At 43.1% G+C, this 17,693-nt stretch overlaps 1 protein-coding gene across 1 annotated transcript in view; it reads right to left on the bottom strand.

Annotated features, from left to right (window-relative positions):
- Positions 1-16,450, bottom strand: part of Slc12a2 (solute carrier family 12 member 2) — a 69,521-nt gene extending 53,071 nt beyond the window's left edge. Inside the window, exon 1 of the mRNA XM_021214327.2 lies at positions 15,549-16,450. Within this exon, the coding sequence (XP_021069986.1) occupies positions 15,549-16,271 (723 nt within the window). The 5' untranslated portion in view covers positions 16,272-16,450. The remainder of the gene's footprint in view (positions 1-15,548) is intronic.
- Between the last annotated feature and the right edge of the window lie 1,243 nt (positions 16,451-17,693).

Genomic DNA, 17,693 nt, shown 5'->3' with positions numbered 1-17,693 from the left:
TCTCCAGAGATTCTGTCCCTGACTCTCATCTCACCCAAGGAAGGAACACTGGCATCAGAGACACAGGTTGGCATGCCTGGTTTGTACGGACTTCAAGGTCAAATGGTGAGCTACCCACTGAGCCACCACAGGAGAGGGCTGCTATGAGTCTTAGGCATGGACTGCACAGTGAACACCAGGCCAAGCAAGGCTAAAAGACAGACCCAAGACCATCCAACCAGCCAAACATCAAAAGTTAAACAAGTGTGCTATTTGTGGCTGAATTAACAGACTAAAGTGTAATGAAACTGAGGTTGAAGCAAAACTAGACCCCAGAAATAAAAAGAAAACCGCCTTTATTTTGGTGATGTTGGGTATTCACAGGCTCTACTACTGAGCTACAGCTTCAGCTTTGGGTTGTTTGTTTAATATATGAGCTCCAAGGAATAAAGAAATTCTGTCTACCCTCTATTCACCTGAAAAAAAATTATATATATATGTGTGTGTGTGTGTGTGTGTGAGAAACCCTCACAAGCTAATAAAAGTTCAATTATGAAATATGAGGCCAAAAGTACAAAAATGATGTCTTCAATATGTACTATCTTTTTCACGATAGCAGGTAGAAAAGTAAATGCAATTGAATGACCTGTTAATGAGGTATATAAAATTTAGTATTATGCAAGGAAATAAGCTTTCAGAAAGTAGCACTGGGATTCTGAGTTTGGGATTGCAATGAAAATAAATTCAGAATAGAATGAGAGATGGGGGAAAAACAGAAGACATACATAAGTTACACCTAACTGCAAGGATTTCTCATAAAAGAAACAGACCGACCAGTGATTCATATTAAACTAAAAAAAGAATATGCAGGCATGTTTATAATTCTAGCACTCGGGTTACAAGAGGATTATTAATCTACAGTCAGCCTGGACTACAAAGCAAAATTCCATTTAAAAGGAAATTAGAAAAAGACACAAGTGGAGTGTGTAGACCAGGAGACAAGAGTCTATCGGGTACCTTAAAAATTAATGAATGGAATGTAGAAGCGGGGCCAGGACAAACAAACAACCAGTAGATGAATGTATACATGGAAACAAAATAAGAGAAACATACAGAGAGAAGCATGGGTTTGCAGATGAGTGCTTTCCTAAGGTTACAGAAAATACAAGAATGGAAGAACCTTCCATGGTTAGTATTTCTTTGCAGGAAGTAGGAAAAGGAAAAGGAAGAATTTTTTTTTTTTTTTAAGACTAGATGAGTTTTGGTTTGGGGGGTTGTTTTGTTTGCTTTGGTTTGTTTGTTTTTTGTATATTCAAAGATCTCCTTCAACCAGGGCCAAAACTAGGGTATGTATATATGGGCGCCCATCTTGGCCTTTCACCTTGTTTGAGACAGGGACCCTTTGTTTGCTGCTTCCTAGGACAGGCTAGCTGGCTCACAGGTCCCCTGGGATACTGTCCCTGCCTCTGAGACACAGCTTAACATGCCTGGTTTGTATAGTCTTCAAGGGCAAATGGTGAGCTACCCACAGAGCTATCTTCTTAGTCCCCAAATTGAATTATTTTTAAAATGCTTTAGATATACACACTTTAGACTTATCCCTCGATGTAAACATCTTAGAAACAAAAACTCTCCTAATACCAACTTGTCCTTTGTTTTCCTAATGTAGATTTCGATTCTACTGCCTCTGAAAGAAAGTATTCCTTATCAAGGCATCAGTTTGACACAGTGATTTTTTTCCATTGTATAACAGAAAATGCCAATCTACAGAATTAAGATTTACCACAAAGTATTCACAAAAGTTCCTACAAATTGAGCTAATTCTTCCTAACACTAAACTATCACTGTGTATTTAAGGACAGTCTACAATAAAACCAGATTTCTTTAAAAAAAAAAAAAAAAAATCACGAATAAAACTGTACCTAAGGACAAATATACGCCCAAGGGCTTTCTCCCTGAATTACAATTGAAAACCTTAACACCACTTTAATTACAACTATAACATGCAATAAAGGGAGGACTGTTATACACACGCCATTATTAATGCATGCACACTAATCTACACACCACTGGACTCCTTTTGTACTTTTGAATGACCTTGACCTCCTGTTCCCTCTCCCCAGCCTCTGAGTGTAGGAATCTCTGGCCTATACCACCATGCTTGGGCAACTTCTTCTTAAATGCTAGAAGCTCTTCTGTGGACCTCCAAGTTATAAAGTCCAAAAAGTTTTCTCAAGTACACAAAAGAGTAAGGCAATCTTTATGTCAACTCTGGACAAACTATTAATACCAAGGAATGAGGATGATGCAGCCACCCAGGATGATTTTGGTTTCTTGAGATAACTGGCCATGTGGTCCAGGCTGGCCTCAAACTCAACCTTCCTTTGACTGTAGTCTGGATTATAGAAATGAGCCACCATGCTCACCTACAAAACGATTTTTGTCACATGCCCCATTCCCACTAGGAGGCATTAAGGCTGAGAGTGCAGCCCTGGGATCAGGAGAAACACTTTAAAGTAGCCTTTGGGCAATGCTTACTATCATAAACTCATTTTAGTGCAAACTTCAGCCTGCATTTTGTAAGAAGCATCTGTACTTGATGACTTAGGCGTAAGAAGCAGATAATAAATATAAATATAAATAAAGGTATATAAATAAATATACCTTTCAACCTGGGAGGGAGGAAGGTGTTTACTTGTCTTTCATTTTAAAGAACGGTGGGGCAAAGCTGTACTAAAGTGTGTCTTCAGGGTTCAGGAAATTACCATGACACTGTCTTCAGAGTAACTTACAGCCATCCAAATATCAATACCTTTTAAGTAGGGAAATTGGCCAACACCTTAATGGTGCCAATATGCAACAAGAGTCCGAAGCAACGCTGACATTCTTCCACGCTTTGCAGATCTGGCACTTGGAAAGGCAGTTTCTGGGCATAAATGACAACACTATCATTTCACTCATTCTTTAGACATAGAGATAGTGACACTGTCAGTCACCGTGCTAGGTACATCCCAGCCCTCTTAAAAGTATGAGTTTTTTTCTTCCCAGCTAGAGACTAGGGAAAAAGGCAAGTCTCTACCATCACTGGAGACCTTTTGCATATTCAGTGCAGCTTCCATAACTATTTAACCCTATCAAAAAAGGTTACACACCTTTTCGATAAAGGTCCTCTCTGGGATCTGGTTTCCTCATCTAAATGGAGAGAATAATCCCTATCCACCAATACCATGTCTTGGAAGGCCTTTAGCACGCTACAGAATACAACAGACATATATGAAATGGGTGAGATGTCTAGCTTTGGGCAACTTAACTGACACACCATAATTTAAGTATCAATGCCACAATTCAATTGTGGACACACCATGATTATAAAACCATAATTTCAGTATCAATGCCACAATTCAATTGTGAGCGTCAAATCTACACTAGGCATTTCAATTTGTTTAGGCCAGCATTTTAGCGGGACAGCAGTCCTTAGGTGACCTGGCTACTCTTCAGAAAGAGACCATTTACCGGGCTGACCCTATGTGAGTAAGGGCAGCAGCTCCCCTAAACTACAACATGTACTGGTTCTGGTCAACTCTGCTCTTGCTGTGCCTGCTTAGAAGCTGGATCCATCCCAGTAAGAGAGGATCAAAAGCAGTCCCTCAGTCCTCTCAACTCCTCTTGCAAATGACCACACCTGAAGTGTACATGGATCAACTCCCTATGGGTTATGTGGACAAAGAACAAGCCTACTTTTGGGCAAAGAGATATTTAAGAGAATAATTTTTCCTTTTAGCATCACCTATAAAAAAAAAACTGAATTGTAAACCAATGTTTTATACCTTACATAGGAAATAGAAGACAATAAAAGGTATTCACCTAACAAATACACAAGGATGGCTATTTATTAAAGATGAGTAACGATAATAAGAAAGTTGCATATAAAAGGTTTTTAGTTTCAGTAAGTCAAATTATATGTACTAGAAAGCATATAGTATATTCTCCTGACATGGCAAGATATGTTCAGTATTCCTTTCCACGATAAAAGAGGGCAAAGGATTTTTATACTGAAAGCTTTTCTCATTTTAGGTGTGAAATAAAAGTCTTGATTTTAGTCACAATTTTATTGATGTACCTTTCATATGGTATATCAAACCTTATAAATAATAACCTAAGGGACAGCAAATCAACTTGAACAGGACAATGATAGGGACCAGAATGCTCAGAAGATGGAGTGAATGCAGGATAGTAGCTACAACCGAGGAAAAAAAGGAAATGTACAAGTCAGAACCAGGCTCTTATTGAGGTTATCCCTTTTCAAACTACTCTGGAGGTCACACCACACCATCTAAATTCTGAACACTTCAGGCAACTGTAAGTCGCCAAAAGAGACAAAAATCTAATAGCAAGAATACACATAAATAAAACAAAACTCCCTTTTTCTGAGTTGCGTTTTAAATGATATCACAGATTACAAACAACACGTATGCAAAAGAAAAGACAGAAAAGCCAGAGTAGTGAAGCGAGCTGCCTTCCCAGCTGCTGGTGCCCACCGCTGCTGAGGTCCCCCACTTCTGCTCCAACTATCAAGTCCTTTGAAAAATGCAGTTGGCAAGGGCCGCTCTCCCCGTTGCTGCTGCAAAGAAGTTAATGGTGGGAAGAACTGGTTTCTAGGCTGGGGAATTACCTGGCTCTTCCAAAATTTGGGGAGGGGACCCTGGCAGAGACTTCAATCCAAATCATCCCAGGTTTACTATGATAAACAACACATTTTTCTGTGCTATCACAGCAAGACACAAAATTTTACCAATAGGAAACAAGACACAATGACTATAGACCACGCCATACCACTTTCAGAGAAGGAATTGCTATCTACACATATATAATCCATCCAGGAAGGCATATAAAATGTGTAACAGCAAACAGATGAGTGTTCACTTTGGAGGCTCTTTTGATAGGTGGACATCAGGCAAACTGCCCAGCATTCAGTGTCTGCGTTGTAATGCGCCCCTCAAGTTTGTGTCTCCTTTTCATTAAGGCTCCCAGTCCTACACAGCTCTCCCATTCCCTTGTACACTTTCCCATCACAAGCCTGCCCCCCCCCCCCGAGGCCCAGAGTGTCCATGCCTATTCAAGAAGGCTGGGAAAATACAAGATTTTATTTTCTTTCAATAAATTATTCTTTGAATTTGTCATCAATTTTTTTAAGTAAATAGTATCTGACATGTTTAAAGATAAACATCAGTCAGACTGCTGACAGAAGGGATATTTTCACACTTTTTCTATTAAGCATATTTTCTTTTGAGGAATGAAGGGAAATTCTAACTTGAGACTTCTCTAGTCAAATCTACAAACCCATGACTTTGTATTTTTTTCAGTGTCTTCGGAGTTTACTGCCCAATGAGACAAGCAGAAAGGTACATGAAATATGATACAACATGACACTTATAAAGCCAACCAAGTTCCCATAACTTTTTACACACACAGAGGCAGCTATCTATCCACTAATTTTCTTTGAAACTCCTCCCCTCCAATTCTTAAAATGCTCCAAATTGAGAAATTACTGCAAGTTCAAATCAAGTATTTAACTGGTGCAATTTGACTTTAGCTGAAAAGTTGATTTTTGTTTTGTTTATTGAGAAATGGTCTCACTAAGTAGACCAGGATGGCCTTGAACTCAAATCTGCACCCTCTGCATCTGGAATGCAGGGATTAACTGCATATGCCACCACTCCCAATCTAAAAGTTTGTTGTAAACTATTTTCTCCTAAGGAACTTTCAGCTTGAGCCCCCTCTGCCTGTATCTTAGAGGGACCTAGCACCATCTCAGACCAAATCCTAGACTGAACCCCACCTCCATAACTAGGTTAGTCACATAACTTTCTAATACTCTTGTAGTTCCTGCGTAGCACACATCATATGCTGTAATCCTCTTTGTAGACAGTACTCAGATTTTATAGTTCAAGCACTCACCCCAATTCTTCCAGACTAAATTAAAACAGAATGTCTGAAACAATAGACAGTTTTCCTGCCATATAGTAAATTCATAGTGAGCTTTTTGATGAACCTGTTTTCTAAGTGATACCCTGAAATAATACAATGTAGTGAAGAGTGTCAGCTCCCAAGTCAGTTCTGTTCAGATCCCAGACCTGATGGTCAGTGTCTATAGAATTTAACCCCTAAAAGCTTAGTTACAACGCATGTGATATAGGGTACTATCACATATTGTTTGAGAAGACAAAATTTTAAAAATTTTTATACAAAATTTTTCATACCAGCTAATAAATAATTTCAAGAGGGAAAAGCCGGCATTTTAAGTTGTAGTTCTCAGGATTTCATCATAAAAGCTTAGGCTAGCCTTGAACTCACAACCTCTGAGTATTGGTTATTACTCCAAATAAATTCAAAGTAATACATCAAAAATGTGAAGTTTTGGGTTTTTTTTTTGTTTTTTTTTTTTTTGATTTTTCAAGACAGGGTTTCTCTGTATAGCCCTGGCTGTCCTGGAACTCACTTTGTACATCAGGCTGGCCTCGAACTCAGAAATCTGCCTGCCTCTGCCTCCCGAGTGCTGGGATTAAAGGCGTGTGCCACCACGCCTGGCTCTAAAAATGTGAAGTTTTATCAAAAAACTATTTACATCCTAAAAATATTTTGGAGATTACAATACTGATAAAAATCCTTGAAACATCAAAATTTCTCATATATTTAACAGCATCTGCTTTAGTCTATGCCAAAATGGTACATTTAAAACAGCTTACTTAGCAGTTAAAATATATGTATACATATGCAAATTTAGATGTCAAAGTAAGGGGCTTATTCTAATAATTGTTCTAATTTTTAGCAAGTTCTAGCTAATTATATCATCCCAAAGCTACCAACACTTCCTACCCGTGCTGTCGGTGGTTGGTGTATTCAGTGTAATGCTCCCCATACAGACTGTGCTTTCAAAACAGAGTATTGTTTTACACAAATCCAACTTGCTTTGGTTAACAATGCTCTATTAATATCCAGTGGCATTAATGCAAAGCTCAAAACTCAAGTGCCACAGATAAAAGTGGACAGTGTGGCCATGTGACTTCACAATGAACCAAGTCAGAACTGCTGATCCAAGTCAAAGAATTCAGTACTGGAACTAGCTCTGAATGTTCTTTACCAAAACCTCAAGACTGAGTTACAAAACAATGTTTCACAAATAACACAAGCATTACTTCAAATCCCACACAACTTGCTAATGTCAACTCAGAGCTTATAAAACCTTAGAATTCCCAGGAGGCATATACCTTCTGTTAAGATGAAGCAGTGGCATGTGTAACTTTTCTCTCTAATTGTTTAGAAGGAAGACCTGAAAGTTAGCATCAGATCTAAGTCGGCACTGGGAAAGGAATAAGCACGGACGCCCACGGGTGTGTGACAGCCCCGGGTGTGTGACAGCCCACGGTGTGTGACAGCACTGGGCCTTTCAGGATTCTCACAGCAATGGAAGCGATCCTGTCTTCTTTCCCGTTTTCAGTTCATCAGAATCGCATGCCATATCCTTCTTCTGAAGATGTATTAGTGGAATGGTCAAGAATTTAATTGACCATTTAATGCTCGAGAATTGCCAACGGATAGCCCAACTATTTACGCATGGAGAAGAACCCAGAGAGAGTGGGGAAAAGGCACAGAACAGAGGGGAAACAGATCCATGTCCTGCACCTGCGAGAGCATGGGCTTGCTGCTTTTTCAGAGTCTTCTGCCTGTGGCGTACATAGTTAAAAGAGAAGCCTCATCAGCCTGAAAGAACAGAACAGACCCCGAAATGAGCAGAGGACGTGGAAAATTCATTTGACTTTCTAGAAAAGGGAGAATAAGGGCTGGTGAGATGGCTCAGTGGGTAAGAGAACCCAACTGCTCTTCCGAAGGTCCAGAGTTCAAATCCCAGCAACCACATGGTGGCTCACAACCATCCGTAACAAGATCTGACGCCCTCTTCTCGAGTGTCTGAAGACAGCTACAGTGTACTTACATATAATAAATAAATAAAATCTTAAAAAAAAAAAAAAAGAAAAAGAAAAGGGAGAATAAGAGTAGTAAATCCCCATATCTGACCTGGCCCCCAAATGAAGAAGAGTAGAGTTCCAGAAGCCAAGCAACAGCTGTTGGCAAAGGCAGGTAAAGAACAGTTACTCAATGATGTCTGTGCCTAGCAAGGTGGCACACGGCTGTAATCCTAGCCTTGGCTGCACAGTGCATTCCAGGCCATGGTAAGATACATAGTGAGACAATGTCTTAACCAAAAAAAAAAAAAAAAGAAAGAAAGAAAATAAATTGCAGAATATTAGAAAAATTCAGGGTCACCGCAATGTATCATCTACATATTCATTTCTCTCCTCAAATTAATGAGATGAGAAAATGTTTCTCATTCAAGTGTCTGTGGTAGGGACCAAATGTTCTCTTTAGGATGCAAATATTTAAAACTATTAAGGAATATTAGGAAAATATTAAGGACTATTAAGGAAGTCAACAGTAAGTCTGAGTACCAACAGGAAACTGATAAAGAAATGAAAGCTGCATTTTAAACTTCAGAAATGTGAGACTTTAGTACAAGATATTAAAGAAAAGCACATTATTTAGAAATGATAAAGTCACTAAATGGATTTCAACTCAGAGTGGAAAGGACAGAAGAGAAAAGCAATAACAAAATAACTAATTTACAGTTGCAAGAAACACCTGCGAAAGACACAAAGGAAAGTACCTGCAGCTGCAACCTGCTGAAAGCTAAAAGCAATGAGTCCCCCATCCTGACTTCCTTCCCGCAGCAATGGAGGCCAGAAGCACTGGGACAGCATACTCAAAGGGCTACGAGAACCTGTCCACCAAGGTTCTATTCTGCAAAACTATGAAGTATTAAAAAGACATCTTAAAATAAAGATCTATGTCACCTTATGTCATGAAAAAAAGACATCTTAAAATAAAGATCTATGTCACCTTATGTCATGGTACCTTGGTTCTATTGCAAGATGTTCTCAAGGAAAGAAAGCAACATCAGGCAGAACGCATTTGTAAAACAACAGGAGCTATTCTGGTCTTGGTTTTTAATAAAGCTATGTGACTGTTAACAAAGAGCCTAGCAATGCACTACTGGGTTCACCATTGTACGGCAATGGCAAAGGCACTGGAGAGGAAGAGTATTCTGGCTTAAGATTCCAATATTTTAACTGAATAAATTCAACGCACCTAGTAGAGCAGGTGCCTAGTAAAAATCTTAGAACCTTAGTTACTTTGTAAGATCTTGTCTGAATTTCCTATTCTACAGAGGGAGAGTCTTACAAACTGCTACAATGTAACACTGTTCAAGTTTAAGTTCCAATTTTCGAGGATTTTCCTCACTGTAAAACTGATTTACAGAATGATATCCCACTGATTCCACCTAACCCTGCTCTTCCCAGTTCCTGCCTACTTCCATAAATAGCAATTCCATTCAAAAGAACCGTAACTTTGTGATGTTTGTATATGCTTGGCCCAGGGAGTGGCACTATTAGGAGGTGTGGCCTTGTTGGAGTAGGTGTGTCAATGTGGGCATGGGCTTTAATACCCTCCTCCTAGTTGCCTGGAAACCAGTCTTCTAGCTACCTTCAGAACAAGTGGTGGAACTCAGCTCCTCCTGACCCAGGTCTGCTTGGATGCTGCCATGTTCCTGCCTCGATGTTAATGGACTGAACTTCTGAGCCTGTAAGCCAACCCCAATTAAATGTTGTCCATCATAAGAGTTGCCTTGGTCATGGTGTCTGTTTGCAGCAGTAAAACCCTAAGACACACTTCATCCAACCTATAGCAAAATACCCATAAATCTCCCTTTAAAACCAGCTTGTTCTGAACCTCTGTCCTCCCCACCCCCTGACCTTCTGACCTCCCTGGTCTCTAAATCACACCATCACATTCCTATCTCAGTCTCAGGTGCCTACTTCTGAGTCTAGAGGATCCATCCTGGCATTTGCATGGAGTGAGCCCTTTCTTTGCTACTGTCTTTTACTAAGATTGTCCCCAACTACCCTAAAGTGGTACCTAGCTGCCATTTTCTCATCTTGCTTTAGTTTCTTCACAGTAGTACCTCTGCCTATTATGTGCTACAATTACAAGTCCTGTGGCTTTATTTGCTCACTGCTATCTATATCTGCCACACTTGGAACAGAGCTGCTATTGATGTTCAGTAAGAATTTGACAAATAACTGAATTTACATGCACTTCACTCAGAAAGGAATTAATTCAACTGGTATTAAAGACTTCCCAGACACATGAAAAAATATTGATGGGAAATCAGTGCAAGCAAAGACACTAACCCTGTAAGAACTGACTCAACTTACAGCTTTCAGGTTCTAGCTTCACAGGACATGACCATAAATATATGGAGATATGGCATCAAATGTGACTAGTATGTACAAATCTTTTTCTTTGCCTCATTTTAGATCCCCAAACTTATCTTCTTTTTACCCAGGTAGTCATCTACTTGGAGAATTAATATAGAAACCAAAAGCCAGACTACAGTAGCCAGTAATATGAACTTGGAAGATTGGGGCCCCAGCAAAACTGCAGTTTGACTTTGCCACATGCAAATATTTATTGGGGTCCCACTTTTAATCCTTTCTGGAAACTATTCCCAGATACAACCTATGCTTGTTCTCCCAGGGTGACTTTCAAAGAACGAAACTATATCCCGAAATAATTAGCAGGGCATAGAAGTAGCTCAGTGCTTGAGGCAATTGTTCAGTGTTTTACTTACAGCCTTTGTTAAGTGACAGGAACTGCCAGCCCCGATACAGTCAGTGAACAGATCTGTACTAAGTACCTCACCTCTGTATGAAAATTAATGAGACAAAAGCTGATTCTAGTGAGGGATTAATTAACAATTGCATCATCTCAAGTATCCTCCTCCTCATTATCCTCAGAATGTCAACATGCTGAAGTGATGGCGAAGTCTTTTAGCAGCTCAAGCATCTTACAGCAGGTCTGAGTGTTAGCCAGAAATATGTGATAAAGAGAAAGACCCTGGAAAAAAATATTCTAGCATCAGACAGAAAAACAACTATGAATTAATTCTATAAATCTCAATGAAATGGCCAGTAAACCAGTTTTAGATTCTATGAGATCATTTTAGTACCAGTAAAGTGTGTAAAAGATTGATTTCTTAGAAATTAAATGAAAAAAAACAAAAACTAAATGATGCAATACTGTTGCCTCTTTCCCTCCTTTCCCCTTCTATTAATGAGAAGACAAAAAGAAGTACATTTCCTGATTTGGCAACATAGCATCTCCAACAGGATTCTAAGCTGTGGTCTAAGAACAACTGCAAAGGTGGTATTATGAAACATATCTCCACTGGAAGAGAGGTGGGTGAAGAGATGGTTTAGTAAGGTAAAAGGGCTACATGTGTTAGCCCAGTCTTGTAATCCCAGACCGGGCTCAGTGGTCAGCTAGCCTACAGCCTGACCTGTGAGCCTAACCCCAGGTCCGTCAAGGCAAAAGGTTTCTGATGAACATCACGCCTGAAGTGGACACACCTGCAAACTTGAAAATGTTTCAGCACAGTGGTTCTAAGTGTTGTTACCAAATACAGTGACTGGTGATAGTGATGACGACGATGATGATGTCCAGCAGCAAGACTGTTTACCACCTCACATGTAATAATTATGCTTACAATCACAAGTGTTAAAAGTCTTTGATACTTTTCTGTTACTATTTCTTCCTATAGGAGAAATTGCTACTTTGATTGGGGGTGTAGAGGAAGGCACAGTAATTTCTTTTAAAAAAAAAAATTCAATTCCAAGTATTAATTTTTAGAGTTTCTACCCTTTTAAGAGAGTTCCTTCCACTATATAACTCAGTCTGGTCTAGAACCATCAAAACAGCCATGACTTACTTGCCTGTACCAAAAGGTGCTCTTACTTCAGCCTCCCAGGGCTACAGGCATGTGCCACCATGCCCTGCATAGTGTCTACCTTCTTCAAAACTCTTTTCTGTCCTTCTAGGGCACTGCTTTTAAGGCTATTCGAAGTCCCCAACACAACTTTACATGTTCTCTGGGCCCAATAATCCTGGGCCATGCTTTCTGGTCCTTTACCAACACAATCTTTCACTCATAACTAAGGTACTTCATTCAATTCAGTCACACACACACACACACACACACACACACACACACAGAGACTCTCTTACTTTCTGACACACTCCATGACTCTTAGGTGTCTTACAAAGAATACAACTAGATTGCAACTTAAGATCACATTTCCAGTCACACCTTAAAAGCCATTCTCTGGCCAGTAAAGATGTTCAAATAAAATACATCACGTTCTCTGTCACACAGAACCGATAAACAGCAACCCACTACATTTACAACACAATAAACTGGCCATTGAACAGAGCACTGTCCTTACAACCTTTCTAAATACAGTCTTTGTTCTGGAATGTTGATCCACCATCAACTTATCTTTCAGGTCTCAGCCACAACACCATACTTATCCCTTCTTCCCAAAGCCCAGTTAAACCGAGGGTCCATCTTACCCTGTTTCCTTTCACAGCACCTATTTGTTAGGCTAGCAACTATAACATCTTGTGTGCCTGTGTGCAGGCATGGTATCTGACTTGCTACTCACTGCGTCATCCAGCATCCCAGTCACAACACAGTCGCCCCTCCCCCAGTCAACAGCTCCGTCAGTCCTTCTTCCTACAATGGCTACATAATACTTCTATAGCAAGGATTTTACACCCCTGCCGTCAGATATTAGGGGAAGGAGTTTAAAAGGCCAGCGACAAGACAGTACTAGCCCTCCTTCCTAACAAGTTCCTAGAGTGTTTGCCTTGACTTCCTCTGGCTTTCCATAGGTCTTTGCACCTGTCACTTAGCTCGTGGACATGAAAGCACTCAGCCACTGGAGGACAGTGACACGACAATCAAAGAAACTCTAAACATCACTCTTCACTAAGGGCTAAAGCATTAGGAAGGTATCTGTCCATCTGGATGGATAAGGAACGACTTCTGCATCAGCACCAATCAGAGATCGTGGTCATGGGTGACACCGCTGCTCACCCTCCACAACACTGAGCAGTGCTTTTGTGGTACTTAACATGACAGGTATAGGCCATGTTAACATGATAGCTCACTTGCTGCAACTATCTTCAATATTTGCTTATAAGTTAGCTAATACCAACACCTTCTGGTTGCTATGTGGAATCTGGGTAGAGGCTGAGGGTCCACCTACAGGGACAGAACCTATCCAGCACGTGCTAAGAAAAGGAAAGGAAAAGCTGAAGGTTTCATGATGCTGCTTGCTGCACAACCACAACTCTGAATTGAGCATTTTATAAGCTATATCCATCTAATGATGTAATGAGGAGAATCTGAAGCTTAAGAGTTCTGTGTACCGTGAGGAGCCAATGTTAAGAAAATCAAAATAAGAACCACATTCAGCAATATATACATATTATATATTACACAATAATATATAATAATAATATACATTCTACGCACTCAGCATGGTCACAGCCCACAATTTCTCTGCATATTTTCCTTCATCTTCACCATAAATAATCCTGGAAACCTGGGAGAGCTGAGTTTGAGGATTCAGGTGAGCCTTTCAACTACGAAATAACTAATAATGTGTCTATTTTTCAAATGTTCAAAACTGAACAAAACCACCAAGATTTGAAGTGCACTGTTACTGACAAAATGTAAAATCGCAAAAACTTTCAGAAGATTTTGGCATCCCTTTCTACTTAAATTCTACAGCTTTATAGGTATATTGCTAACTTTGGTTTTACTGAGGTTAAATATGAAACGTACTGTAAAGAAACTCGGAATACTGAAAATGCTGCAGGAACTCCACTGCTAAATGAGCCTATAAAGACTTAGGATAAGAAAGAAAAGAATGGATATGAAAAACTACATATGGATAAAATAAACGATTCAGAAAGTGTTAGCTTTTGATATAACAAAATGCAACAATAGAATGGTAGTATTCTCCAAGCTAAATGATGCCAATCTTTTATACGCTCCATAAGCTTATGAGGGCTGGGACCTAGGCACCTACTTCATGACTGCTACTTTGTCACACACAGGCACAGATGCACTCTCCTAAGACATGAATGTATGAGATCAAGCCATCGGTCAAATCCAATCACAGAAACTTCTTCACAGGGATCATTCGAGCTGTGGTACCAACTCTCAAGTCACAGAATTCCATTGTGGACTTGCTGAGGCAGATGTCAAGTAATTCAACTCATAAAAGTTAAATATTAATCAGATCTCAAAAGCATCAATGTTATCTTCAAATAATTATCTGAACATGGAGGAAATAAAAGCCTTATGAGACCATAAAAAAACAGAATTAGTAAAGTCAATAAGAGTGCATGAGAATGGTTTTCTATTTGCAAAGTAGAAGGACTTTTGCCAGGACCCCAGACTATTTCTCTGCACATCCTTGCAGGGAAAAAAATAACATTCCTGCGTTTCCTTTTTTCTCTAAGACTCAAAGACTCACAGCTGTCAGTTTGGTTTTTCTTTTTTTAAAATAAAGCTCTCTTTTAGAGATTTATTTTATGTGTATGAATGTTTTGCCTGCATTCCTCCCGGATGAACACCATATGCATGCTTCGTGACTGTCAAGGTCAGAAGGCATCGAATCTCCCTGGCAGTGGAGTTACAGATGGTTGTGAGCCTCCTTGTAAGCTCTGAGTACAGAAAGCCTCCTGGCTCCTTGCAAGAGCAACAAGTGCTCTTCTGAGACATCTTTCTACCACCCCCACCCCATACTGCCCTTCTTTTCAACAACTTTACAAACAAACAAAAACAAAAGGATCACACCATTATCAGGCACAACTTTTCCCAAGATGTGAGATTTCCATACTCTCCAGGTCTGGAGGCACCTAGTGCTGGGAGGCAGAAGATGATGGATCTCTGAGTTCCCAGCCTGGTCTACATAGCAAGCTTTAGGACTGCCGGAGCTACATAAGGAGACCCTGTCTTGAAAAAGAAGAAAAAGAAAAAGATTTCTACAGCCCTCTGAATATTTAAGATTGCAAAAACTGAGCTTTAATAATTAATAGACTACAAACACATGCTATTAAGGCTTTCCTTCAAACACCAACCTTTCCACTCAGGACCTCTAATGGATATACATAAGCCATACACTACAATCTAAAAAGGACCCAGATGGTAGCAGATTCTCTCCACCCTGTCTCAAGAGAGAGCCTTTTCTAAACCTCTCCCACACTCCCTTCTCTGGTCCCTGACATGTGTAATTCAGCGAGGTGGCACATCATCAAGACTGGGTGAAAAAGACAGTGTACACAAGATATATAACTGATTGGAAGAGGCCGCTAAGTGCTGCCTCTGCCGTATCACATAACCAGCCTAACCCGCTGCAAACTTTTGAAAGCATTGAGTTACATTCCGCTGCAATTCCACACTTGACAGCTGAATCCAGAGATGCCAGCGAGTCGCTCCTTGGGTCTTGCGCTGCCACCTCACCAAGAGAGAGTCGGCGGCTGCATCCTGAGGCCAGCACGCGCCAGGGCATGGGGAGGGAGGGAGGTCTGGGCGAGCTCACCTTTTCCAGCTCATCGTGGAGCTCTGCCAGGCTGGGCCGAAGCAGCTTCTCGCCCAGCTGCGCGGCCGTGTGCCGGTAGTGGTCGATCCTGGGCACCGCGTCCATGGTGTTGTGGCCGAAGGTGCGCAGGTAGTAGGTGTTGGTGTGGGTGTCATAGTAGTACTGCTGGTGGTGTCCACTGCCACCCCCCGAGTGCAGGCTGCTGCCCTCGCTCAGCACCGTGTCCCCGCCGTTCTGGAAGCTCACGTTGGGCCCGTCGCCACCGACCCCCGCCGCATCCGACAGGCTGTCGTCCGCCGACGAGGAGGCAGCCGGGTCCACGAAGTTCACGCGGAAGCGACCCTTGGCTTCCTCGCTGCCCTTGGCCACGCCGCTCTCACCGCCGGCTTTCCCGGTCGCGGGGGTCTCCTTGCCCGCCGCCCCGGCCGCGGCCGCAGCCGCAGCCGCCGCGGCCCGCCCGGCGTTCTCGGAAACCGGGTCCACCTGGAAGCGGCTCTGGCTGGGGGTGGGCCCCAGAGGTCTGCCCAGCCCATCGCCCGCCGCCGGGGTTCCCTCTCCGAGCACTCCGCCGCCGGCCTGCCTCCCAGCCATAGTAGCATCCTCTCGACCGGAGGGCACGGCCGTGCCAGGCAGGTCCACCCCGGTGGAGGCAGCCAGCGGCGCGTCCCCATCCCGGGCGGGCCGCGGGGCGCCAGACGAGGGCGCCGCGGGCCCGGGCTCCATCGCCGCCCGACGCTCGGGGACCTGCGGAGCGGGCGGGTGGACGCTGCGTACGGCGCGGCTCGGGTCCCTGGCCGGCGCTCCCGCTAAGGAGCCGGGGGACACAGAGAGAGAGAGGGAGACAGAGAGCGAGAGACAAGAGAGTCACAGCGCCGCTACACACCCGCGGCACGCCCGCCACTCGCCGCCCGCCGCCGCCGAGTGCCCGCGAGCGCGGCCGGCCCCGCGGTTTAAAGGCGCGGCGGGGCCGCGGCGCTCGCTCGGTGCAGCACGCGGGAGGCGGGGCCGCTCAGCCCGCCCCTCGGCCCGCCCCGCCGAGCCCTGCGCCGGCCAGCCTCGCGCGCCGACCCTGGAGAGCGCCGGCCTCCTCCGCACCGCAGCGAGCAGGCGCGGCCGCACGCGCCTCCGCGCCGACCTGCGCGCCGCCGCCCCTTCCGCCGCCGCAGCCGCCGCCCGCTCCGCGTCCTCCCGCCCGCCTGCAGCCGCCGCTCTGACTTCGGCCGCCGCTGATGCTCCCCCGGCTGCACCGACTCTGTGGACTCCCCTCGTTTTTTCTTTTCTTTTCTTTTCTTTTTTTAAGTTCTAAACTCGCAGGACTTGGGGCGAACCGGCGAGATCTCGCGAGATGCTCCAGGGCCTGTGGGCGGTTTCCCTTTGGGCGCGTGGTACCCAGGCCCCGCGGGCGCTCTGTCTGCGGGTGATGCTGGGGGCTTTCCTGTTGGGCCCGCGCGCGCTTCCGGAGGCGCTGGCCACGCGCGCTCCCGGCGAGCCCGGCGCGCTCCCGACCCGGCTCTCCCAGCCGGAGAGCTCCGTGCCCGCGTTTTAGATTTGTATAATCAAAGAGTAACTCCAGCCGCGATGCGGTGGGTGTGTCAACCCTTGGGTGGCACCTTTATTTTTACAAGCTGGTGTTAGAAGGTGTTGAGGAGGGAACCTCATTTCGATGTTTGATGACATTTTTAACTTCAGTGTTAGGAAATGCAGTCCTCTGAATACAGTGACGGCAACAGCCAATGCTACAATTACTAGTTTCCCATTTCGCTGAGGTAGTGAAGAATTCCTCGTCTTTTAACACAAAAAGGCACTCCTCTTCTGCAAGCTTGTTTTGGCTGAAAATAAAGGAACACCTGTTTTCCAACGTAGTATCAGTTACCCCCCTTTATCAACCTCTCCAAAGTCTTAAGAGAAAGTGAGTGACCACAAGTAGTTTCCTCTGGTCATTGCCTGTTATGCCCGAGTTTACTCTGTATTTAAAGAGTAATTGGAATAAACACCATTTTTGTTATTGTTGACTACTTTAAGCAAGATCAAAGAGCCTGGATTTGCAGAAATGTAAAGGTGTGGAGAGAAAAAGCAGCCAGTCACCTATGGTCTTAATCACCCTTCATAATTTATCAGCTGTATTTTCTGTATTTTAAAGATGAA

This window comes from Mus pahari, chromosome 15, assembly GCF_900095145.1.
Source record: "Mus pahari chromosome 15, PAHARI_EIJ_v1.1, whole genome shotgun sequence".
Lineage (NCBI taxonomy): Eukaryota > Metazoa > Chordata > Mammalia > Rodentia > Muridae > Mus > Mus pahari.
The sequence above is the reverse complement of the archived record's forward strand: the minus strand, read 5'-3'. Positions and strand labels throughout refer to the sequence as shown.